We start from the raw sequence: 23,637 nt of genomic DNA on the forward strand, positions 1-23,637 counted from the left end.
TCAAGGTCATGATAATCCGACCGTGTCCGAGTTCTGCCGACTATTTTACGACTCTAGGATTATGGGCTATCTTATTGCTGGGGCCATGTGCATTGTAGTTTTAAGTCAGTAAGGATGCATGATCTCGTAGAAATTAATTTGTGACCCTAGTAATGTAAGGATGATTGAATAGCACCTGAAGGAAGACAGCGAAGTTCTGCATTTTTTTGTCCAAAGCGATGGCGATGCAAGTGAGATTCCCGTTTGGGAGTACAGTGAGCGTTTTGGTAACTCACGTGGAGGAGGCTTCAGGAAACTTCTTCGTTCAAATCAACGATGAGGCGGGAAAATTAGATGCAGTCATGTCAGAAATTGAAGAAAACGTGCTCTCAGGGAAAGCTAGACCACCGAACGCTTCAGAAATTATGGTCGGCTGTATTTATTTGGCGCAATATAAAGAAGATAATCGATGGTACCGATGTCGCATCTTGCGGGTGAATCCAGCAGATCAGCAGTGTGAAGTTTTCTTTTTGGATTATGGAAACACAGATTTCGCGCCTTTAAGTTGTATAAGAATCGCAGAAGAGAAGTTTTGTGACATGCCGCCGCAGTGTTTCGAATGTGAGCTTGAAGGAGTTGATCTTCGTCGTGAAAGTTTTGACGAAACGGTGACCTGGCTAAACGAAACTATCTTGGAGCAAGAACTTTATTGCAAGGCTGTTCAGCTTAAGAAACAGAACGTTTTAGTTACACAACTTTTCTTCGATGAGAGAGGTACCAAGTCTGTCTTTGATGAGATGCAAGGTGGAGGGCTAAGCGCTGCTGCTGCCGTTCCTCTGACGAACGGAGGTAACACATTACCTCAACAGCCAAACCTGAGGAGGGAGGTGAAATACAACACAATCACTCTCTCTCCTGATTCATACAATGACCTCAGTGTAACTTGGGTGGATGATCCATCACATTTCTGGTGCCAACTCTTGGGAAACACAGATGTATTAGAGAAATTAATGGATGATCTTGCTGAGGTCTATGCTAATCAAGATCCAGCAGCCTTACCTTTACAGTCATGCACTGTGGGATATCCCTGCTGTGCAAAGTTCTATGAGGATGATTCATGGTATAGAGGAATAATAACTAATGTCAGTTCGATTGCTACTGGACAGATTGAAGTTAGGTTTGTAGATTATGGCAATACGCAGCAGACAGAGTTGTCAGATGTCAGAGATCTGAAGGACAATTTTCTCAAGATTCCATGTCAAGCTTTGAACTTTTCCATAGCTGGGGTTGAACCTGACAGTAAGGATGGACTGTGGGCTGATGAAGCCAAAATGTTGTTTGAGAAGCTGATTAAATTTAAACATGTTGTGGGACTTGTAACCAGTGTAGAGAACAGTGGGAAACATAGAGTTAAACTCATAGACACAACCTCAGATCTTGATATGGAACTGAACCAAATTCTCATTGCCGCTAACTTTGGGATTAAGTCAACAGACACACCCCTTGCAACCATGACAACAGCAACTGCATCTGCCTTAATGTCATCTCAGACAAGTGCAAAAAAATCAACTCAACCAGTTTTTGCTCAAGAAAATGTAACAGTTGGGGTAGAGGAGAAAGTTTTGGTCACCAGCATCATCAATCCTTCAAAATTTTACTGCCAGCTGTTTAAAAATGGACCCAAAGTTGAGAGCTTGATGCGGGATATAAATCACCACTATACAAGACTTGGAGAAAATGAAGAACTTCTGTCATCACCGTCTCTTGGTGATCCATGCTGTGCCCAGTTTTCAGAAGATGGTTGTTGGTACCGTGGTTTGGTTTTGGGAACTCAGTCAAAGGGTGTCACTGTTCAGTATGTTGACTATGGAAACTCTGAAACACTACCAATCACCAAGATTAAGAAACTCATTCCTAAGTTCTCTGACCTACCACAACAAGGTATTGAATGCTCCTTGAACAGAATCAAGCCCAAGTTTGTTTCTAGAGACCTGAAGTGGAGACAGCAGGACTCTCAAAAATTTGTTGATTTGGCTTTGGAGAAAGAGGGCATGCTTGTGGCTGTAACTCAGGACAGTAGAGGCATCTGTCGAGTTGAACTTCGTGTAAGGAACAGAAGGGAAGATCAGAATATTAGTGATCAGCTGGTCCTTAGTGGAAGTGCAGAGCTTACAGAAGGGGCATTACCTACTTCTGAAAATTGGAATGATCTCAAATCACAAACAATTCCTGCACCAGATCTGAAAGTTGGCCATTTTGAAGATGTAATTGTCAGTTACATTGAAAATCCATGCAACTTTTGGTGTCAGCTACAGAAATCTGTGACAGAGCTTGAGTCATTAATGAGAGAAATCTCTGAAGTCTATGGTTCTGGAGGACAAAGAAATGCTATCTCTAAGCCAGTTTGTGGTAAGATTAACTAAATTATCATGTACACTTGTTTCAATAGTAAGAATAAATTTCTGGTCAAAATGGTCTGAATCAAGTTTGATTGGTAATTCTGTTTGTTCCAGGCACATTTTTGTGACCCCTAAACAAACTAGTTTGAATTAAGGGTAATGTAGTTTTGTCAGTGAGGTTATGACGTAAATTGGCCACAGTAGAGAAATTCAAAGCTGACGTTTTAAGTGTTTTTCCTTTGTCAGAGCAAAAAAGGGCTAGCACTCGAAACATCAGCTTTGAAACTTTCTATGGTGGACAATTCACATGGTCAACTTGTTGGTGATACCAAATTACCCTGCTGTACTCTCCCACCAATGCAGCACCACAGTTTCTTTAGAAACTCACCCCCTTCATTACAGTGTGAATTCGTCTTGACCTCGTAAAATTTTTAACTCTAATGTACATATTTATTCAAAAACTGTTAAACTTTGTAGTAACACAAATAATTACAATGTTTTGGTTTTTTGGGGCTAGGGTAGAAAAGGGATGTTCTAATGCCAATTTCTTTTTGATCAGTATTTAACCAAGTGTCAAAAGTAGTGGGAGATTGCTTTACTTTTGCTTTACTTTGTTATGTGACTGATTGTGAAAAACTGGTTGTCATTTTCATGAATTTGGTTTATGATTGTGGAATATATAAGAAAGGTAAAAATAAGAATTACTTATCACTGAGATGTATAGAGCTGAAGAACTAGGTAGTGTTTTTTTTTTTTTTTTTTTTTTTTTTTTTTAAATTTGTTTTTCTTGATGTACATGCAGATATGCTTTGTTGTGCCCAGTTTTCTGAGGATAATAAGTGGTACCGAGGTAAAATCACTGGCATTGAGAAAGGAGGCCAAGTTGAAGTCCATTTTGTTGATTATGGAAACTTTGAAAACCTACCACTTAGCCGAGTGAAGAAGCTGCAAACTGAGTTCTTGAAACTTCCAACACAAGCTGTGAAGTGTGCATTGGCTAAAATCAGTCCCTCTCATCAGGACTTGCTCTCTGATGATGTCATGAACAGATTTGAAGAGTTGACATTGGATAAAGAACTTGTTATGATGGCTGACAAGTATGATGAAGTGAGTGGTATATTTCTGGTAGTTCTACTTGATACTACAGAAGGGAAGAACTTTGACATTGGTAATGATCTTCAAACTATTATGGCTCCAAGCTCAACCCGTGAAGAAGCTCACATTACTGCTCTACAGGTTCAACCAGGTACTACAGAACGTGTGTTTGTCTCTTCAGCATCAAGCCCAACAAAATTCTTCTGTCAGTTATTAAAATCTTCTGAGTCATTAGATGTACTGATGAATGAGATGTTTGAGCATTATAACAATCTGGGTGCCCAACAGGAAAACATGTTGAAGCCATCAGTTGGAGAGTTTTGTGCAGCTAAGTTTACCCTAGATGATGGTTGGTACCGTGCCAAGGTCTTAGATGTCCAAGGAAGTAATGTTTCAGTCCTTTACATTGACTATGGAAACTCTGAAACTCTGTCATTATCGCGACTCAAGTTGTTGAACTCAAAGTTTCATCACCTTGCTGTTCAAGCAATTGAATGCACACTATCTGGGACTTTAAGGGAGTCTTCTGATCAAACATTTCTGGAATTTGTATCAGAGAAAGAGTTTACTGCAAGAATCTTGAATGTCAGGAGTGGAGTGGCAGAGGTTGATCTGATTTCAAAGGACACCAATCAGTCTGTCAGCAGCATTTTCATCAACTCAAGTCCAACATCTCCTTCATCTGGTATTTCTCAGGTGCAGTGGAAACCTGGAGATACTGTTCATGTAGTGATCCCTTATGCTGAAAGCACTAAGAAGTTTTTTTGCCATAGTACAGCACACTCGCCAGAACTAGATGACCTCATGAACAAACTAGAAGAATGCTACAGTTCCAGTGTGGAGAACATTTCTTCTCTAAATGTGGGCTCTGTATGTGTGGCATGGTATGATGGCTGGTACAGGGCAAAAGTGAAGCAAACTCAAGGAAGGGATGTCACTGTCAACTTTATAGATTATGGAGATAATGCAACAATCTCGCTTGACAATATTCGAACAATCAAGCCCGAATTTTCCTCTCTACCAGCACAAGCCATACAATGCTGTTTGAGAGGTTCCTCAGCCAATCAGGAGCCTGAGAATTTCAAGGAGCTGGTTGTTGAACAAGAGTTTAAGGCACAGGTTATGAGTGAAAAAGGCAACAGTGGTTATGAAGTTATCCTTGTGCCATTAGATGGCTCAGCACCACTAGGCCAACCACTTTCTAAAGAACCACAGTCATCAGCCTCATTAACCTTGAGTGTGACAAACCTCCAGCTGAAACATGGTGACAAAGTAGATGTTTTCATCCCATTTGTAGTCAGTGCCCAGAAGTTCTATTGCCAACTTTCTCAAAATGAAACTGATCTAATTGAGCTCATGACCAAGTTGGAAGAGCATTACAATTCAAATCAAGAGAACTTAAATTCAATTGGTGTTGGTGCTTTCTGTGTGGCTCGTTATGAGGATGGTGACTGGTACCGCGCTCAAGTCTCTCAGGTTCAAGGGAACAGTGTGGAAGTATTTTACATTGATTATGGTGATTCTGCAACCATTCCACTTACCAGTGTAAGATCCCTGAAGCCACAATTCTCACTGCTACCAGCCCAAGCTGTGAGCTGTTGTTTGAAAGGGTTTTCTGCACAGCATGAATCTGAGAACTTTAAAGACCTCATTAATGAACAGCAGTTTAAAGCCCAGGTGACAAGAGTGAAATCAGAGAACACTTATGAGGTAGAATTGATGTCTGAAGATGGAACTACCCTCTTTACCAATGCAACAATGTCTGATGAAATGGAAACTTCTGAACCATCTGCAAGAGTGAGTAGCATTCAGCTGAATCCTGGAGAGAAAGTTAATGTTTTTATTCCATTTGTGGACTGTGCACAAAAGTTCTTTTGTCAACTCTCCCAAAACTCAAGCAACCTGGATGACCTTATGATAAAGCTGGAAGAACATTACAGTTCAAATCAGGAGAACCTGTCTTCAATCAGTGTTGGTTCTTTCTGTGTGGCTCACTATGAAGACGGTGGCTGGTACAGAGCACAAGTCACCAAAACTCAAGGGAACAGCATAGAAGTTTTTTACATCGATTATGGTGATGCTGCCACAGTTCCTTTAACAAGTGTACGACCACTGAAGACAGAATTTGCATCATTACCAGCCCAAGCGGTTAGCTGCTGTTTGAAAGGCTACACTGCAAATCAAGAGCCAGAAAACTTCAAAGCCTTAGTTATTGAACAAGAGTTTAAACTTCAAGTACATGGCAGCCATGATCCTGGTGTCTATGAGGTTGAGTTGTTCTCTGAAGATGGATCAAAACTGTTTGCTGGATCACCTTGCAGTAAAACTGAGAAAGGTATTGTGTTTCTGCTGTGGTAGTCCTAAAAAACTATAATAGGTAACTCTCACAAAGTAAGTAAGTAAGTAATTTATACATACATGCATATATATATATATATAGTTTTTCTAGTTTGAGCACTCTGGCATGGCTTAGATGATACCACATATGTGAGATCACTTGGGGTGGCTATATGGCCTTACCTCCATCCTAGCATCAGCACTGCACTGATGAGGCCCAGAAGGCCGAAACAGTACTGTCTGCAGTTAGTTATATATATATATATATATACACTGTTCAACAATGAAGAAACATAAAGTACACACACTGTATGGAAGAAGTTAAGGAGAAAATAAGCATTGGTTGGCCTCTTTTCTTACCACCACCTGTGTTGTCTTGACTGCAGGAGGTTATTTAAGGGGAGGCAGATTAATTGGATGCCAGTTTGCCCACCGGGGTTGTCCTTAAATACTGTGGACAAACCTGGGAAATGGAATCCAACAGAAGTCTGTAAAACTCAACAGTCATTATGTCATTCAGCTGTTAGTTATTTTAGGATGTCACAATACCTACCAACAGTCTATCAAATTGGCACTCAGTGCTTGATACTCAATGCTTGATACTCGATATCTGTAAGTTCAAGCTTTCTTAAGCTCCTTTTAAACTGTAGCAGAAATGTAGCTTACCATGGCAAATTAATTTGCTCTACATAGAAAAACATCTATACCAATGTTATGTGTCAATAGTTTAATACTGTTATGTTTGTATTTTTTAAGGCTCTGAACCTCAAGTGGAGATTAAAGTAGACTCATTTGTAGAGCTGTGCCCCACTGAATGTGTCAGTCCACATCTATTCTACTGCCAGATTGCAACAGCAGATCACAAAGAGATACTGTCAAAACTGATGGATGAACTTCAAGAAACTTCTGTTGATGGTTGGCAAGAACAAAGCTTAGAAAGTCCTGCAGTTGGAATGAATTGTACAGCACTTTTTCCAGGTTTGTAATGTTAGACCATTATGTCTGCAACTTGACATTGAAAGCGCAAGCATATTAACTGGGCTGTAAATGTGTCTTGGATTCCTACTTTTGGAATTATGAATAACTGCTTTATCTCAATTCTGTACCTGAGCAATACCAGTCTAATAATGGATCTAATCTAATGGATCTGTGGTTAGATATAGACATTTCTCTGATTAAAGTGATATCACATCTCAGTAGTTAGCAAGGAAAATATTGCAATGCAGGTTTTCAGATACATTTGTTGGATAACACTTGTTCCATGCTATACTAACCAGGGCCAGGATTAGATGTGAAATTTTAGAGTGGAGACCACGCATTGCATTTTTTGTAGCAGCCCTACTGTTTGCTTAAACATTTGGAATATGGTGTTATTATTTTGCTCATTTTTTATGAATCCACAACTGGACTGATTGGCAACTTTGTATTTTTGTTTAAAAAAGTGGTTGTTTGTCAGAAAGGGTAGTTATGAGTCAAATTGGTTCAGGAGTGCAGGTTTAGAGAAGTTGTCAACTCATATCCTTTTAACTGTTCACACCCAAACATCAGTATCCATATTCTCCATACTCTTCCCTACCTATTCCTTTGGTGCTGTCAAGGAGAAATTGTTTAACAGTCAAAACCTTTTAGGTTGGTAATCATCTCCTTTATTCCAGTGATCTTTATGAATGATTCAGCAGTATTACTGTATGGAGAAATTAGTTGTTGGTCACTTTTAGGGTAAAAAGGGTTTGATATGAATAAACATTATTTGTAGAAACTGACACAATCTTACCTCTTCATACATTTACTTCCTTTAGATGATGACTTGTGGTACAGAGGAAGAATCACTAATATTGCAGATGATCAGTCTGTGGAGGTGTTCTATATAGACTTCGGCAACAGTGCAACACTTCCTTTGAGCAAAGTGAGGACAGTGAAAGAGGAGTTGTCGCAAATTCCTGCTCAAGCCATCCAGTGTAGTTTATCATCCATCTCCCCTGTCAGTGGTACAGAGTGGCCACATGCCTCTGTTGAAAGGTTTAGCAGCCTTGTAATGCAAAAGCAATTGGTTGGAAAAGTGATCAAGAAAGGTTAGACAGCTGGCAAAGAAAGTCTTTGACATACAGACACAACATTTCCACAACCAAATACAATTTTTTTAGGGTGCTAGTGTTGGAATCTCTAAAAGTGTTTTGGTGTTACTGGGCTAATGGAGATTTACTACCAATTATGGTTATTGCTAATGTACTTTGCTTGGATAAATTTAGGTAAAGTCAAAGCTCCCAGAGAGGATTATGGGGATTTTAAATATTATTACTTGAAAACTCTATATACTTTTTGAAAAGATTTCAGAGTTATACATATAGTTTAAGCACTATACAACAAATCCGTACATGTATAGAAGAAAGATGCCATATTAACAAAGCAGATTCTTCAGCCAACTCTAAAACTTTTTACACTTTTTAAAGAAATTTCAGAGCTATTTATTCAGCCCTGGTTAGCTATTGATAGCAGGATAGTCTACTTTTGGGCTTCTGACAGCACTACCCTGAGTTTTACTTTTGGTTATTTTAAAAGAAATGTACCCCATCTCTCAAACCCATGTATGGGTAAACAAAATAGATTCTTCAGCTAACTTTTTGTAACATAGATAGACTTGAGTGAAATCAATAGATCTTTCCAATACCAAAGCACTTAGTATTATTTAACCAGTTTTTCTAATATGAAAGATATTTTCCAGTTAGATTACCTCCATAGCTTCAATGTTCCTCCTTTAAATCAATACAGGAAGTGAGGAAGGTCTGGAAATGGAATTGTTTGACACAAGTCACCAGTCAGTTGACATTAATATAGGTGACCTGCTGGTTAATGAAGGATTAGCTACCCATTCTACCACCAAACCTGTTCTAGCAGCTCAAGGAGTGACGGGAAGTGAGGAATTTACCAAACCTGTGGTAAATTGTGGTGAAATGTATGATGTTGCCATTTCCCACCAGTCCTCCCCTGGAAAGTTTTACTGTCAACTGGAGAATATGAAAGATCAACTTGATGGGAGTAAGTATTTGCTAAATGCTCGATATGCACATAGGATGGTTTGATAATTTCGTAGTATTAAGCTATTGTTATTATTGATGTTGTTTGTCTTCACCAGCTTTCAAAATACTGATAATACTAGCTTTGTATGGGGCATGGAAAACCTGTAAAGTCATAGTATTTTATCATATCCCAGGCCTGGAAAGTCATGGAGTTTGATTGTACATTATGTAAAGTCTTGGAAATTGGTTTAAGATCATTTTTCTAACAACAGTAAAGCAGGAAATATTGAGCTTGATGACCATTACTTTTCACATTATTTTGAAACTAATGTCTGGATAGAATGCAATGGAAAACATCAAAGAAGTCCTGGGAAAGATCAAGAAAAGTTAAGGAATTCTATAGGCATAAGAGATAATAAGCTTTGAAATTCTCACTTTGTAGTTCTCATTAATCTTCCCTGTTTCTTACAGTGATGATTGACCTGAATGATTACTACTTCCAATTGGCTGAAACAGAGGGCTGTCTTGTCTCACCAATAGTTGGACAGCCGTGTGTAGCACTTTACGAGGATTCATGGTACAGAGCAAAAGTGCAGAAGATCTCTGTGAATGATATCACTGTTCATTACGTCGACTACGGGAATGATGAGACATTGAAGCCATCCAGTGTAAAGCAGATGTCCCCCTTGTTCATGAAGACATGTGAAGTTGCTATTGAATGTTCGTTAGATCTGAACAGGAGTGAGTGGCCAGAGGAAGCCATTGCACTATTTGAAAGACTGAGTACTAAAGACGAGCAATTGATCATAAAGATTCTTGGCTCTGATAGTGGACGATATCAAGTAAAGTTGTTTGATAAAAAGGCTCATTGTTTAAGTGAAGAAGTACTCCACGTGATCTCAGGAGCAGGTATTAATTTTGATTTCTCACTATAATAAACTTAGCTTTGTGATGTACATGTAAGCCCTCATGCCTTGAAGATATGAATTACTAAAAATATTTGACTCTGATGTCAATCCTTTTCATGTTTTGTGGGAATTGCTATCCCTTAAATTCCCATCAGTGATAATCAAGTAACATCTCCAGTGACAACAATTCTCTTATTACCTAACAAGTGACAATAATCGACAAACTTGTTTGCTAGGGTTTTATCTTGATTTAAGTTCTCTCGCTTACATATAAATTAAAGGTGGGTGCTGGGGTCACCCAGGGGCTCTCATTGTCAATAGAGTAGAGAAAGGCTTGAAAGTGACTACTACCATACTACTTTGGAAGTCGTGAAACTGTTAAGTGGTGAAATTCCGTTGTTTCCTTGAGGAATTTATGTTGTGGCAGGCATTCATATGACAGAGGATGGACATCCTGGTAGATGTGAAGCAAAAACCATGTGTGCTTACGAGTTGAGCAACGCAAGTCATAACAGTTGTTATGTTGTGTTTAATCAGTGAAGAATACATGGGTAAAACTGTAAACTGTGTGAACATTCTGTGTAGCAAACACCAAAAATGCATTAAGGCCCCTGAGGACTGCTAGAAGACAATTTCTCCAATAAGAAGCCTGAAACTCTAAAAGATAACTGCTGCAAAACTGTTCAGGTTTGCTGGATGACAATCGCCGCTATAAGACAGCTGTTAAAAGTTTGGAGATAATCATTTGAAGAACATTAAGGATTGCTCTGAAACAATTCCTGTGAAAGTGCTCAAGACTGCTAAACTGCTTGAGAACTCAATGGATGTTTCTGTAACAAAGTTGCAACATTTTAAGTGAGCCTGTACTCATGAAAAAGGTGGCTCACTGAAAAAGCCTACTGAGCTGGAAGAGTTTAACTTAGTTGAATTGTCATCTAAATAAATATAAAACAAACGTCTCTGCCTCATACAATGAAATTTTTTTAGAAATTAGGGAGGAGAATTGGGAGTTTAGGGGTAGAAGATAACAGCTCTACATACAGGATGTGTGGCATACAGATGTAGATTCAATTTTCTTTTTTTTTTTTTTAACTTAGCACAAGAAACCCAAAGAGAAACAAGAAACTTTGAACAGCTGCCCCTTCAACCTGGTGATGTGAAGAATGCCTATGTTGTTCACATTGAAAGCCCAAATGATTTCTACATCCAGTTGTCAGAAACCTACCCTGAGCTTGAACAGATGATGGCAAAGATTGCTGAAGTGTACTCTGGCCTTGCTGATGATTTGAGTCCTGGGGATCTTGTTGTGGGCCATCCTGTTTGTGCCCAGTTTTCAGAAGATGCTGGCTGGTATAGAGCAATAATACATAGTATGCCATCAGACCATAAAGTTGAAGTACATTACATTGATTATGGCAATAGTGATGTAATTCCTTTGACAGATCTCCGTCAGCTTAGCAGCAGGTTTTTCAGTCTTCCTATGCAGGCAATTCATTGCTGTCTTGATCTTCCAAGAGTAGAGTCTTTCAAGGAGAATGTAGAAGAGAAGGAGCTCAAGGTGAAATTTCTTTCAACAGAAAGGGGAAAATGGAAGGTTAGCTTATATGATGACAATGGAATTATTGGCAGCTCAGATGAAGCACTTTTTGCGGCGGCATCAGAATATTTGGATGACATATTTGAGAAGAGAGAATTTCTACAACCTCAAATTACTCAAGAGATGAAGCAGAATGTGTATGTTAGTCACATAGTGAGCCCAGATGAATTCTATGTGCAGTTTGCTACTGGATTGGATGAATTGACATATTTGAGTGAAGAGATGAATCGATTCTACTCCTTGCACCCATCAAAAAATGAGCTGAAGAAACCAACTAAAGGAATGTCTTGTTGTGCAAAATTCAGCCAGGATCATGGCTGGTACAGAGGTACAGTAAAAGGAGTAGCTCTGCATGGGGTAGAGGTTGAGTTTGTAGACTATGGAAACTGCGAATTTGTGAACCCCATTGATGTAAAAGATGTGGAGAAAGCATTCATGCAGTTACCTCAACAAGCTGTCTTGTGTGCGCTTGATGTTACCAAGGACCAATGGTCAACTGAAGAAATAAACATATTTATGTCAGTGGCTCTTGACAAGACCTTCGAGGCTAAGTTCATTACTCGAGATGGACTGAAATGGAGAGTATCTTTACAAAGTGGTGGAACATCTGTTGTAGACATGTTCATAAACAACAGTGATGCAAATGCTCTGAAAACTAAAAGTGTGAGTGTTCCAGATGTGCAAATTGAGACTTTCCTTCCAATGAAACTTTCACCAGGCCAAATTGAAGAAGTTTATGTCAGCCACTTAACAGAATCTGGGGATTTTTATGTTCAGTTGTCTAAAACATTGTCAGATCTAACCCTTATTGGAGATAAAATGAGGGAAATTTATGATCAGCTAAGCCCCACTGCAGAAGCTATGGAGGTATGCTTCGTTGATTCACTATGCTGTGCTCAATACAGTGAAGATTCTCAGTGGTACAGAGCTTGCATCACAAAAGTAGTTTCTGATGCTAAAGTGGAAGTCCACTTTGTTGATTATGGAAACACAGACACCCTTCCAGTGGCAGCCATAAAACAGCTCAGACCTGATCTCCTTAACTTTCCTGTACAAGCAATCAAATGCCGACTTGAGGGATCCAAAGATGTTTGGACAGAGAGGGATGTGGAACAGTTTAGAGCTAATATTTTGGAGAGGCCTTTACATGTGACATTTACCAGGAAAGAAGAGGAAACTTGGTGTGTGACAATCCAAGAGCTTGACGTGTTTTCCCCTAAAGCAAAATTAGCATTGAAAGAGAGGTATACCAAGGAAACCTTTGGAGTTGACAAACGTGAGGAAGCATATTTCCTTTTTGCTGATTCTCCTAACTGCTTCTGGCTTCAGCCCGTGAGAACTGGAAATGCTTTGGGAGAACTGATGGAACAGATCAGCACTCTATCCAATAAGGTATTAGAGAGATCCCAACTTCAAGTGGGACTGCCTTGTCTAGGTAAATATACAGAGAATGACATGTGGCACCGTGCTGAAATCCTCCAGGTGCAGGATGATGCTAATATAACCCTATCCTATGTAGATTATGGTAATTGTGAGATCATTCCGCTGGACAGGCTGCAACCAATTAGTGAAACTCATCTGAAACTTCCAGCTCAGGGTATTTGTTGTCACCTAGCAGAAGTACAAGGTGTTGATCCAGACAGGATCACAGAATACCTGAATGAGCAACTCTTAGAAAAGGTGGTCGAAGTTGAAGTTCAGAAACAACATCCAGATGATTCCTTTACAGTAAAGCTGTTCAATCCTGGAGATTCACTGTCTCTTAATGAGCAGATAGTCAGAGAATGCCTTGGTGATACATCCCTATTTGAAGAGAGGATGTTTGAACATTCCTCTCCACAAAAACTTGATGCAACTGAAGAGAGGAAAACTTTTACATTACCAGACCTACAGTCAGGTAGCAAAGTACCAGTGAGTTTGGTCTCGGCATTTCTGCCAGCAGAGATGCAGCTGCTATTAACTGAGAGGATTGATGAACGAGACCAGATGACGAGAGAGATAACATCTATGTATCAAGCCCTTGATGAAAATGAACTTACACTTGAAAATCCTGTGGTCGGAATGTTGTGCTGTGTACCCTTTTCAGATAAGTGGTTCAGAGGTGAAGTTATTAGTACTTCTGCAGATGATACTGCCACTGTGAAGCTTGTTGATTGTGGAACTAATGAGAAAATACCTATTTCTGCCTTGAAATTGCTTAAGGATGAGTTTGTGAAAATGCCGGTTTTTGTTGTGGAAAGCAGTTTAGCAAATGTGAAGCCAAGCTCTGATGACGGTCAGTGGTCCCCAGAGTGTTCTATTGCATTGGAATCCCTTTGTCGCTCCAAAACATTGGTAGCTGAGATCACACAAGTATTTGGAGAAATGATGGAAGTGATTTTGAATGATGAGAGTGGAAAACAAATTAATCAAAGTCTTGTAGATTTAGGGTATGCAAAGTCGTGTGACATCCAGGATGATTTCTTGGGAGAACAGCCTGGATTAAAGTGGCAAAAACTGGAGGTTGGTGCAAGCCTTGATGTGTATTTGATGTCAGTGAAAGAGTTGGACTCCATTCAGTTACAAATGGTTGACCCTGATGAAGGTTTAGCAAAAATGATGGATCAACTGATGGCAGTATATTCTAATTTGGGTGAAACAGAAGAAGTCATTGGGAACCCCAGGGTGGGGCAAGTTTGCTGTGCGCAATATTCTGAAGATTTAAATTGGTACAGAGCAGTCATTACTCGTGTGAGTCCAGAAGGAGTTGAAGTCAAGTTTGTAGATTATGGTAACAGTGATATTGCTGTGATGATCAAGCAACTTCAGGATGAGTTTTTCTTGCTTCCTGTTCAGTGTATTGATTGCTGTCTCCATGGCATTTTGTCAGCCTCTGAGCCCACTAATGAAGACATTGCATTAAAATTAATGGAATTATATGAATCTAAAGAACTGAAAGCTGAAATTGTCAATGTTTCTGGTGACTCTGTGGGTGTCAATTTGTTTGATGAATCTGGATTGTCTGTTGCTGACGCTCTTGTAAAACTCGGTCTTGCGTTGTCTCAAGCAACTCAGCTAGAAAAAGCAAGAAAGATTTCAATCTCAGAAGATGGCAAAATAGTTTACAATTACCCAGAATCTGGAGAGTGCCTTCATAACGTGAGTCTGGTGTCCATAAAGTCACCAAGTAACTTCTGGTGTGAGCTGACTGATTTCAGATCTGAGCTCAAGTCCTTATCGGAAAAGATTGAGGCTTTTTACCAGTCATTAGGTGAAAATGACTTGAGGTTTCTGTGCCTTCAAATTGGAGACACATGCTGTGCTCAATTCACTGACAACAACAAGTGGTGTCGTTCTCAAGTGACTGAAGTCCTTTCAGATGGCCAAGTCTGTGTGTGCTCAGTAGACTATGCCAAACAAGAAACCCTGACAATAAACAGAATCAAGAAACTTGAGGCAAAATTTGCTGTTCTTCCTGTGCAGGCTTTGTATTGTAGTATTCAAAGTATTGAGCCTCCTCATAAATACTATGATGAAGACTGGAGTAGTGATGCAGTTGAAAGATTTCAAGAACTTTGTCAGGGAGAAGATATGAAAATTAAGATCAAAGAGCAAGATGGTAGTGTTACTCTTGTTGAGCTAATGAACTCTGCTGGTTTATCTATGGGCAGTCAGCTTTTGTCTGAGGGATTAGCCGAGGCTAGATCTCCCCAGGTGGAAAGTCCTATGAGAGATTCTCCTAATTTGTCAGCTGAACAAATGAAAGAATCTGACCAGGAAAGTTCTGAAGAGAATGCCTTTGAGGATGCTGAATCTGACCTTGATGTAGTGGAAAAGTTAGCCAATGTTCATGCAGATAGTGAGGAAGCAAAAGGAGAAAAAGAAGATGAATTTCAAGACAGTAGTGATCATGTTGTGGAAGACACTTCTAGAGAAAATTTTAAAGGAGAAGCAGGTCTAGTTCAGGAAGAGGCACCTTTAGAAGCAACTGTAGAACAACTTTTAAAAGATGAAGGAAAGGAAGGAGAGGAAAAATTAGAATCAGTTATTCCAGAAGAAGCTTTTGAGGGAAAATCAAAGAAGAGTTCAAGCCCTGAAAGTGTAGAGGGTTTAGAAAAGGTTGACAAAGAAGTTGCACATGATACAGCAGTCAGGATGGAAGGCAGTGAAACTGATGAACACTTGCAAGTAGTCCTTGATGGGATAGATAAGAAACAGACCAAGGCACCAGTAGGGGAAGAAATAAGTGAGTCGAACAGTGCAGATGCTAATGGAGATTTTGGAGATCCAGTTCAAAATGAGTTTGGGGAACCAGAGGTGGTTAGAGATCAAGGTACTTATGAGGTCCATGAAGATGAGGTTGAAACAGGAGTGGAACATGGGCAAGAGTCAGCTCAGGAAGTTTTGACAGAAGGATTCTCAGAAGAGGATATTTCAGGTACATTGAAATATCATGTTAAAATTAGTTAAATAAATATTGTCTTAATATGATTTATCCTATTTTTGTTTAGTGGTGTTGAGTTCAGTCCTTTCAGTAGCATCATCCACAATTGAAATGTCCGCTCTTTGAAACCCAAGCTATCAGCTTGGAAACTCCTCATATAGTTTTGTGGAAAAATTATGATTCACCTTGAGACCCAAAATTCTGGTTATATTGCCAGAATTCATTCCTTGTTTGCAGTAGTAGCTATTGAAAGGACTGACTAATGTTCTGAAGGGAACTGTTTTATTCTCATAATTTTTATTATGTTCCCAGTGGTTATTAGTTAGGCATTAATTCTTCCCCTATTTCCAATGTTTTTTCTTTATTTAAATGCTCCACAATCAGCACAGTGGCAACTACTGGTTGGGTTTTAACTACATTGATACATAACTCCACAGATTCCTATCTGTGATTTTAGCCTTAAAAGATATTACCATTCAGTGGCCCTACAGCTAGCATGTCAATAGAGGCTAATATATTGTGATATTGGGTGAGACTTGTACTTCACTGGGCTTATCTTAACCCAGTGTTGGAAATGGGAACAAGGTTGCTGTTAACCTTATAACTCCCAGAGGTGATTAACATGTAACTTCTCCCTTCAGTATCCAAACATAATCCAGCTAGAAGGTAACAAGAATACTGAAACTACCCAGGTAGAAGTTGTTGTCTTGATCTAATATCAAATTCGTACAACTAATTTACAAGGAAATGTTTCACAGGTTGAGGTGAGAATTTACAATCAAATCATGGGAGTTAAATGGTTGAGAAGATCTATTAAATCCTGGGGTGGAGCAGGGGTAAGAGGTGATAACTTGTATTGGGCCAAGCATCTCTAAGGAAATGGGATAGGTAGGGAAAATAACTGTTAATATATACATTAAAGAATAACAGAAAGGAAATGACTTCCGTGATAGATATTATTCATTTCATTCATTCCAGAAATTACAGGGAGTGCTGAGGAAGATGCCACAGCAGCAACAATAACAGTGGATGAGAACAGGACTGAGGAAGAACGGGTAAGTTCAGCAAGTCCACTATACAGTCCACCTTCCAGCCCTGCTGTGTACATACAACCGGGGGGAGAAGTTCAATTTACCAAGGAAAAGTCACCTGGTAAAGAGAATCAAGGGAATTGAATTAGAATTGTTGAAATAATTTTATCAAAAACAGAGAGACAGTGAGACAGTGAGACAGTGAGACAGTGAGACAGTCTAGGCTTCAAATTGATCATAAGAGAAGATAGAAGTTCATTTTGTCACACAGCAAAACAGGGTTGCAATGTAGGCTCTTTTCTGTATTTACATTATTTGATCATGTTATAAGTGCTTTTTATGCACAATTAGAAATAATTTTTAGTAGAATTTTGTAGGATTGATAACTATTGTGGTTTTTTCAATATTGATTTTCCATCATTGGTGTCATGTATATTTTTTGTTACTTTTGATTTGGCTGTGTGTTGGAGTGAAGATACTGTACTTGTTGTAGTTTAGTAAGACCACTCAGGTAAAATGATGGAACTATATGTAGATGAGCTAGGGGTGCTTTTAGACAGAAGTTCTTTGCTATTGTTAACCTTCTGCTATACTCACTTTGTATGGCTTTAGTACTCAGAACTGAGAAGGGAAATTTAAACAGAGTAGGATTCTCTGGTTGTGTACTTTGATTAAGTGGCATTTTTTAAGGCGTCACAAATTGAATATTGTAGTACAGGAAAATGTGCTTTCTTTTGGTCTCACTGAGTGCCAGAGTGATTTCTCTGAATTGATTTTTAATTTCTAAGCAGGTAATACTGATTTTATCAATTTGGTAATTGAAATGGGATAATTAACCTCATTAGTAACCTTGTATACCCTAACATGAGTATGCATATTCTCTATACATTTCCTTTGGTTTGACTAAGAGAGTTGGTTCAAAAATCAAGTGCTTCTTAAGTTGGTGATCATTTCTTTAAGTCTCAAGAACTTAATGTTTCGTTCAGGGATGATCCTGTATGGAGAAATTAGATGCTAGTCACTCTAAGCAGTGGAAGGGTTGATGGAAATTTGACTTAAAAAAGTTTGGGCATAATACTAAATTCTTGTTCTATTACTAAAGCTTTAAGAAATCCACTTTCCTAATTACAAGAATTTAATTTCATGATTAAGGTTAATGTGCACATAATTGATGATGATCATTAATTGTTAATAGTAACTAATCAGTTATCAGTAGTTAGTGGCAAACCTAATTTCACTTTTAGTTATTTGTGTGTTTTGTAAATGAGTGAATCTTTCATAATAAAGTGTAAGTGCTTTTAATTCTTAGTTGATTTTGTACTGATTGCTATTGACTTTTTAATGATTGCATGTGTCAGATTAATTTTTGTTTATGTATTTGAGTCTTGTGGAGTGAAACAATGCATGCAAGGAAAGTGATTAAATTAGCCTCTTGACTCCTGATACCACATTCCCTGGCAATACCCACAGGGAACCCACACAAATTATTTTGCAGTTTATGTGGGATCTTTGTGATTATACCCAGGCAATGTGATGGACCACAATATCTGCTTTGTTTTGAGAAAATCAATCCTTAAAAGGTGCTCTTTAGACTACTCTAACCCATACTCTCATTTCCATGGTCGATACTTGAGTGGTACTGCTTTAGGTGGCTCTGTAGGCATGATCCGGATCAAGATCAGTGATCCTTGACAACGTAGATAAGGTTTATTAAAAAAGCCTGATAAGGACTATTGGTGCATGCATTCATAAGTATCTTAGATCCCCTTGATCATGTGGTTGGTCTTGGATTAGTAATCCAGATCTGGATCACCAAAAAAAATAAAAAGGTAAACTTACTTTATAAACTCAAGTCAATATGTGTATAAAAACAAGCAAAGACAAACTCCATATCACATTTTATTGTATAAACACCAATGAAATACAAAGTGATGCCAAAACATGATATATTCACAGGTGAAGATAACATGTTATCTTTACCCATAAAAGATCATTGTTGTTATGGTTACATTTAAAAGATTGCACCTTTTTATGCAGCACCTTTGATTTAGTATTTCATTGGTGTTTATATAATAAATAGGATATTACATGGCCACTTGGAGATATAAAATTCCTCTTCTTGTTTTGAAAAACATTTCACTTGTTTCACACTCGAGAAATTTTACATCTCTGCATGGCCATTTAATGTCCTTTATATTTCTGTATTCAGGCACAACCCGGAAAACTTAGTTGAGCTAATGAACTAATGCCTTTTGGATAGATTTCCCAGTAAATGGATTAAAAGGCAAAGGCGTGGTTGTTCTGCTAGTCCAAGAGGGTGATTTCCCTCAACAAACAGGGCATTTATATAATTTTGCTGGGGGAACTCTGAAGGTTTGGATTTATTTCAAAAATAAGATGAGAAGTCATTGTCATACAATAAAAAGCAAAATTTGTTTTAGCTTGCATAGCTAACAGGTTTTTGAATGTTTCATTAAAATCAAAGGGGCAAAGCTTCTAAAATGACATGCAAGGCTTGGAGTTTGGATATATTAATTTCTTCCATTTAAGCCTCTTATGGCTTCACCACACCATACTTTAAGGCATGCCAAACTGCTAGCTATGCAGGCTACAAATGAAATTCACTCCTTCGTGCAATGTGCTGTGAAGCAAGGCAAGTGATTTCACTACAGTAGTTTAACCATTTCTCTTCTAGCACTAACGTAAAATGATGTGTACCAAGAATGATACATTTTTATGGTGAAAATCCTCTTGATACATTCAGTTTACAAGCTCTATGTGTGTAACATATTTACAGTGTGCTTCAATATATTTTTCTTGCAGTTAAAAGAATCCAAACCCAAGATTTCTGAACAAACAATTGTTGATGAGTCTGCTAAAATGTTTTTAGAGGAATTGGTGACTGATGTATGTAAATCTTTAAATGAAACAAAAGAGGACCATGAGGAAATAAAGAAAGACTGGAAAATTGAAAGTAAGGCTTAATAATTTCTTGATATGGTGGCTTATTAAACCATGAAGGGTTTGTTTATTTGTTTTTATTTTTACTTCTCATTGACTCCTTGGGATGTTGTCCTTTTCTCAGAATGGCAGTTGTGATTTCTTTAGTCTTGGTTTTGCAACAAAAAACACACCATTCTACAAAGAAATTACCTTTTGCTTACTTAAGGTGGTGAAAGGGTTATTTGTCATGCACAAGGAACAATATTTCATGAAATCATTCACATTAGTGAGAGCTTTCCTTACCTGAGCTTGTGTAGAAAGACCCTTTCCCTTTTCTGTTTTATTTACTTTCAGTTGAGGCTGTTCAGATACTAAGTGTGTTATTATGTTGCAGCTGGCAAAAACTGAAGTGTTTTCAGATATTAAGTGTACTATTATGTGGCAGCTAGTAAAAACTAAAGTGTCTTAAGCTAACAGAACATTTTGTTAAACATGATTTAAACCCTAACAGAAGAAGCAGAAGAACAACCAGATGACATTGCAAGCTCTGATACATCATGCTGTGATGATGCAGAAGAAAATATGTTGTCTGATGAGGCATTGGATAAGTTGGATAAAGAGCTGGAAGGAGAAAGTCCAGGCGGAAGGGACCTTGATGACACTAACATGCCTGTTTTGGTAAGTGAAGTTGTTGGCCCTGACATGCATGAGTGGTTAGTAGTGATCTCTGAATAGATTACTGAGTTTATGCTCATATGGAGCAGTTTTGCCATGATAAACCCAGCTACTGGTAATTTGTTGAACAATGATAACTGCAAGAAGTTACAATCATGTACACTGGTAGATAAACTGTCCACATAATAAAACTTTTTGAGAGTTGTTCCACAGTAAAAAAAAATGTATACAACAATTCCACGGTGAGGTTCAGAGTTTTTTTAGGTAAAGGAATGAGTTTTCAGTATCACCAAAACTATATGAACCTAAGTCGAGCCTTGTTCAAATACCATTGCTTATGAGCCTGTTGCATTGTTTTGTAAACTGTCTTTACTTGATGGGGCAACTTTTTCATGAAATAACTGTAAACAATTATGGTACACCCATAAAATGGTTCCTCCTCCAAATAAGATTCTGAGTGTCGGTTTTGATGGATAAGGGAAGGAAAGCCTTGAGAAAAACCCTCATGTAAGGACTAGAACAGGAACAAATGCAACTCCAGTGTTAGGCCTGGTTTGGAAATTAAACTTGAGCCATGTCTGTGGAAGGCCAGTCCACTCACCACTTTCCCTAATTAGAATGAGACTAAGCAATAGTAGGTTGCTTGGATATGCAAACACCTAACCCTTAAACTCCCAGATCTCATTAGTAATTCTCCTTCCTGTCTGCTGTACAAATCTCATGATGTAAGTTGGGAGAATTTGGTATTGGATCAACTAATAGTCCTCTGATTGACATTTTTCTTTGTTCTCAATGCTTGTCTGCTTGATAGGAAACTGATCAGGAAACTGACACTCGTGGGAGTTAAGATGACAGGTTAGCATAAGCCCATGAAGAAAATGAAGCAGGAGACAGCATAACTGATGAATGGAAAGTTATTTATCATAGTTAGTAAAGCTTTAGTTTAGTTGCTTTTTTGATATACAAGAAAATGATATTACATATAATGTTTGGAATTTTTTTCAGTGATAATTTGTTGCTGATGTTTTCAGATCTCTAAATATCAGTAATTGTGATTTACATCTTATTGGCATTTATGTGTGTCCTCAAGATGACAATTTTTCAAATAGTTTGTAAAATTGTTCATGTTTAAAATCTTTTTTTGGACAACTAGCAGGCAAAACACTTTTTTCTGCATGGTTGCAATCAATCAGTGGTGTTATTGGGCACTGTTTTGAGAATATTGAACTCTTTTCTAAAGGGTCAAAGGAATCATTCATATCTCTGCTTCCTTTGCAAGTTTCATGCTCTAACAACATTGTTTTGATAACAGGTAATCATTACGACAATATTATTTTGTTCTGATGTCCATCAACCTTTCACATTAGGAGATTCAGACACAGAGATATTTTAAATGACTAACTTCTTGCTTACACCAAGGAGTATTATTTATAGAGGATAATGTGCTGCGCTATCTCATGGGATCTCTATGCCTCCGGTCATGTGATAGAATATATTTTTTTCTTCAGAGATCTTCATTTTAAATGTAATAGATCATGTCTTGAAAGATTAACCCTTTGACTCCCATGAGTGATCAAGACAGAATTTCTCCTTACTTTATCTATTCAATATCATACAAACAAGTGATGAGAATAAAGAAAAATATTAGTTATGGGATTAGTTATTGATCTGATACTAAATTCTCCAAACTAACATGATAAGAATCATTTGGCAGACAGTAAGGAGAATTAGAAATGAGATCTTAGGAGTTAAGGGGTTAACAAAGATTCAGATTACACAGTAAACCATTGATAAATTTCCTTGAATTGGAGATGTTGTCTTGAGTTAAAGTCTGGGTAAGAGTTTGTTGATTCCTTCTTTTAGGTATTATTTAAAATGGAATCTTTTTTAACCCTTCAACTCCCAGATCAAATTTGTAATTCTCCTTACTGTCAACCATACAATTTTTATATTATTCAGAGAATTTAGTATTGGATCAACTAATCCCCAAATTGATATTTTTCTTTATTCTTGTCACTTATCTGGGTGATATTGTATTGATATTGTAGGAGAAATTCTGTCTTGGTCATTCATGGGAGTTAAAGGGTTAATAGCATGTATTTGCTAATGCCTTTCTTGGGATCAATGCAGTGGTGTTTTCTACCATTTCAGAGTAAATGACTTTCAAGTGATGAAATTAACAGCAAGTATCTATTTGTTTGGGCTCATATGCTTCCATTTTGTTTTGTGGGAAAGCATGATGTACACACAATGTATTCTCCCCCTAACAAAGTTTCCGTTTTGCAAGATCTAAGTTTCAAAAAAAAGAAGAAAAAAACACTTTCTTGGCATTATTGGCTAAGAGTGATTTGTTTGTTTAAGGAACTCCAAAACTACACGGTTGTAGTTGCCATGGTTACCATGATCATTTAGTTTCACAAAACCAGATGTTCAGTCGTTATTGTTCGAATGCCTATAAGATTGAGATGACCCCAGCATTTGTATGCTTAGTATTGTTACTATTTGAGGTAGTATTATATTTAGATATAATGGTTGAGAAAAGTGCTCTAGTTTGATGGCACCAGTTTGATCCAAAAAATATATCATTGATAATTGAAGAGGTATTTAGAATAAATGTTTACTCTCATTTTAAATTCTGATTACAGGATTAATCTCGTTTTCTTTATTCCTTGTTTACATAAACATCCCATTTCACTCAACCCTTTAACTTCCTAGAGTGACCAAGACAGAATTTCTCCTTGATGCAACATTAAATTCTCCAAACTAACATCACAAGAACTATATGGCAGACAGTAAGGAGAATTACTAATGAGCTCTTGAGGGTTGAACAATATAATTCTGAATCAAACTTTTCAAACCCTGTTATAATTAGTGTCAAGTTCCCTTTCCCCATAAGTTTCAAAATATAGATTCCATTAAAACATTATCAGTGCACAGTTTAAACAACGAACTTTTATCAGGCTGTAGAGATACTCAGAAAACACTGCCAAGAATGTATCTGAGCTAAGTAGCCTATGTTGTGGACTGTTTATGTCCACAACACCACACCATCAGGCCATTTTGTGTGGTATTCAATAGCAGAGGCCACATTTACCACTTTACACCCTCACATCAATATGCATATTCTCCATACTGTTTTCATACATTTCCTCAGGTGCTGACAAGGAGAATTTGTTTAACAGACGAAAGCTACTTTAGCTAGTGATCATTTCCTTTCTTCTTATGACCTAAAC

At 37.9% G+C, this 23,637-nt stretch overlaps 1 protein-coding gene across 1 annotated transcript; it reads left to right on the forward strand.

Moving 5' to 3' along the window:
* The first annotated feature begins 63 nt into the window (after positions 1–63).
* LOC113681544 (uncharacterized) lies at positions 64–23,043 on the forward strand. Its single transcript, XM_027198642.2, has 11 exons — positions 64–2,388; positions 3,181–5,808; positions 6,567–6,788; positions 7,610–7,882; positions 8,580–8,846; positions 9,299–9,736; positions 10,833–15,749; positions 16,734–16,810; positions 19,610–19,760; positions 20,241–20,407; positions 21,216–23,043. The coding sequence occupies exons 1-11, from the start codon at positions 219–221 to the stop codon at positions 21,249–21,251; spliced, it is 11,346 nt and encodes a 3,781-aa protein (XP_027054443.2). The 5' UTR covers positions 64–218; the 3' UTR covers positions 21,252–23,043.
* Positions 23,044–23,637: the final 594 nt, after the last annotated feature.

This window comes from Pocillopora damicornis, chromosome 12 (assembly GCF_964200805.1).
Source record: "Pocillopora damicornis chromosome 12, jaPocDami1.2, whole genome shotgun sequence".
Taxonomy (NCBI): Eukaryota; Metazoa; Cnidaria; class Anthozoa; order Scleractinia; family Pocilloporidae; genus Pocillopora; species Pocillopora damicornis.

Excerpts from the sequence above, each read along its gene's own strand:
- LOC113681544 (XM_027198642.2), top strand. The coding sequence starts at position 219 with ATGGCGATGCAAGTGAGATTCCCGTTTGGGAGTACAGTGAGCGTTTTG. Across the intron at positions 5,809-6,566 it reads TTGCAGTAAAACTGAGAAAG|GCTCTGAACCTCAAGTGGAG; the intron begins GTATTGTGTTTC and ends GTATTTTTTAAG. Across the intron at positions 19,761-20,240 it reads GAAAGACTGGAAAATTGAAA|AAGAAGCAGAAGAACAACCA; the intron begins GTAAGGCTTAAT and ends AAACCCTAACAG.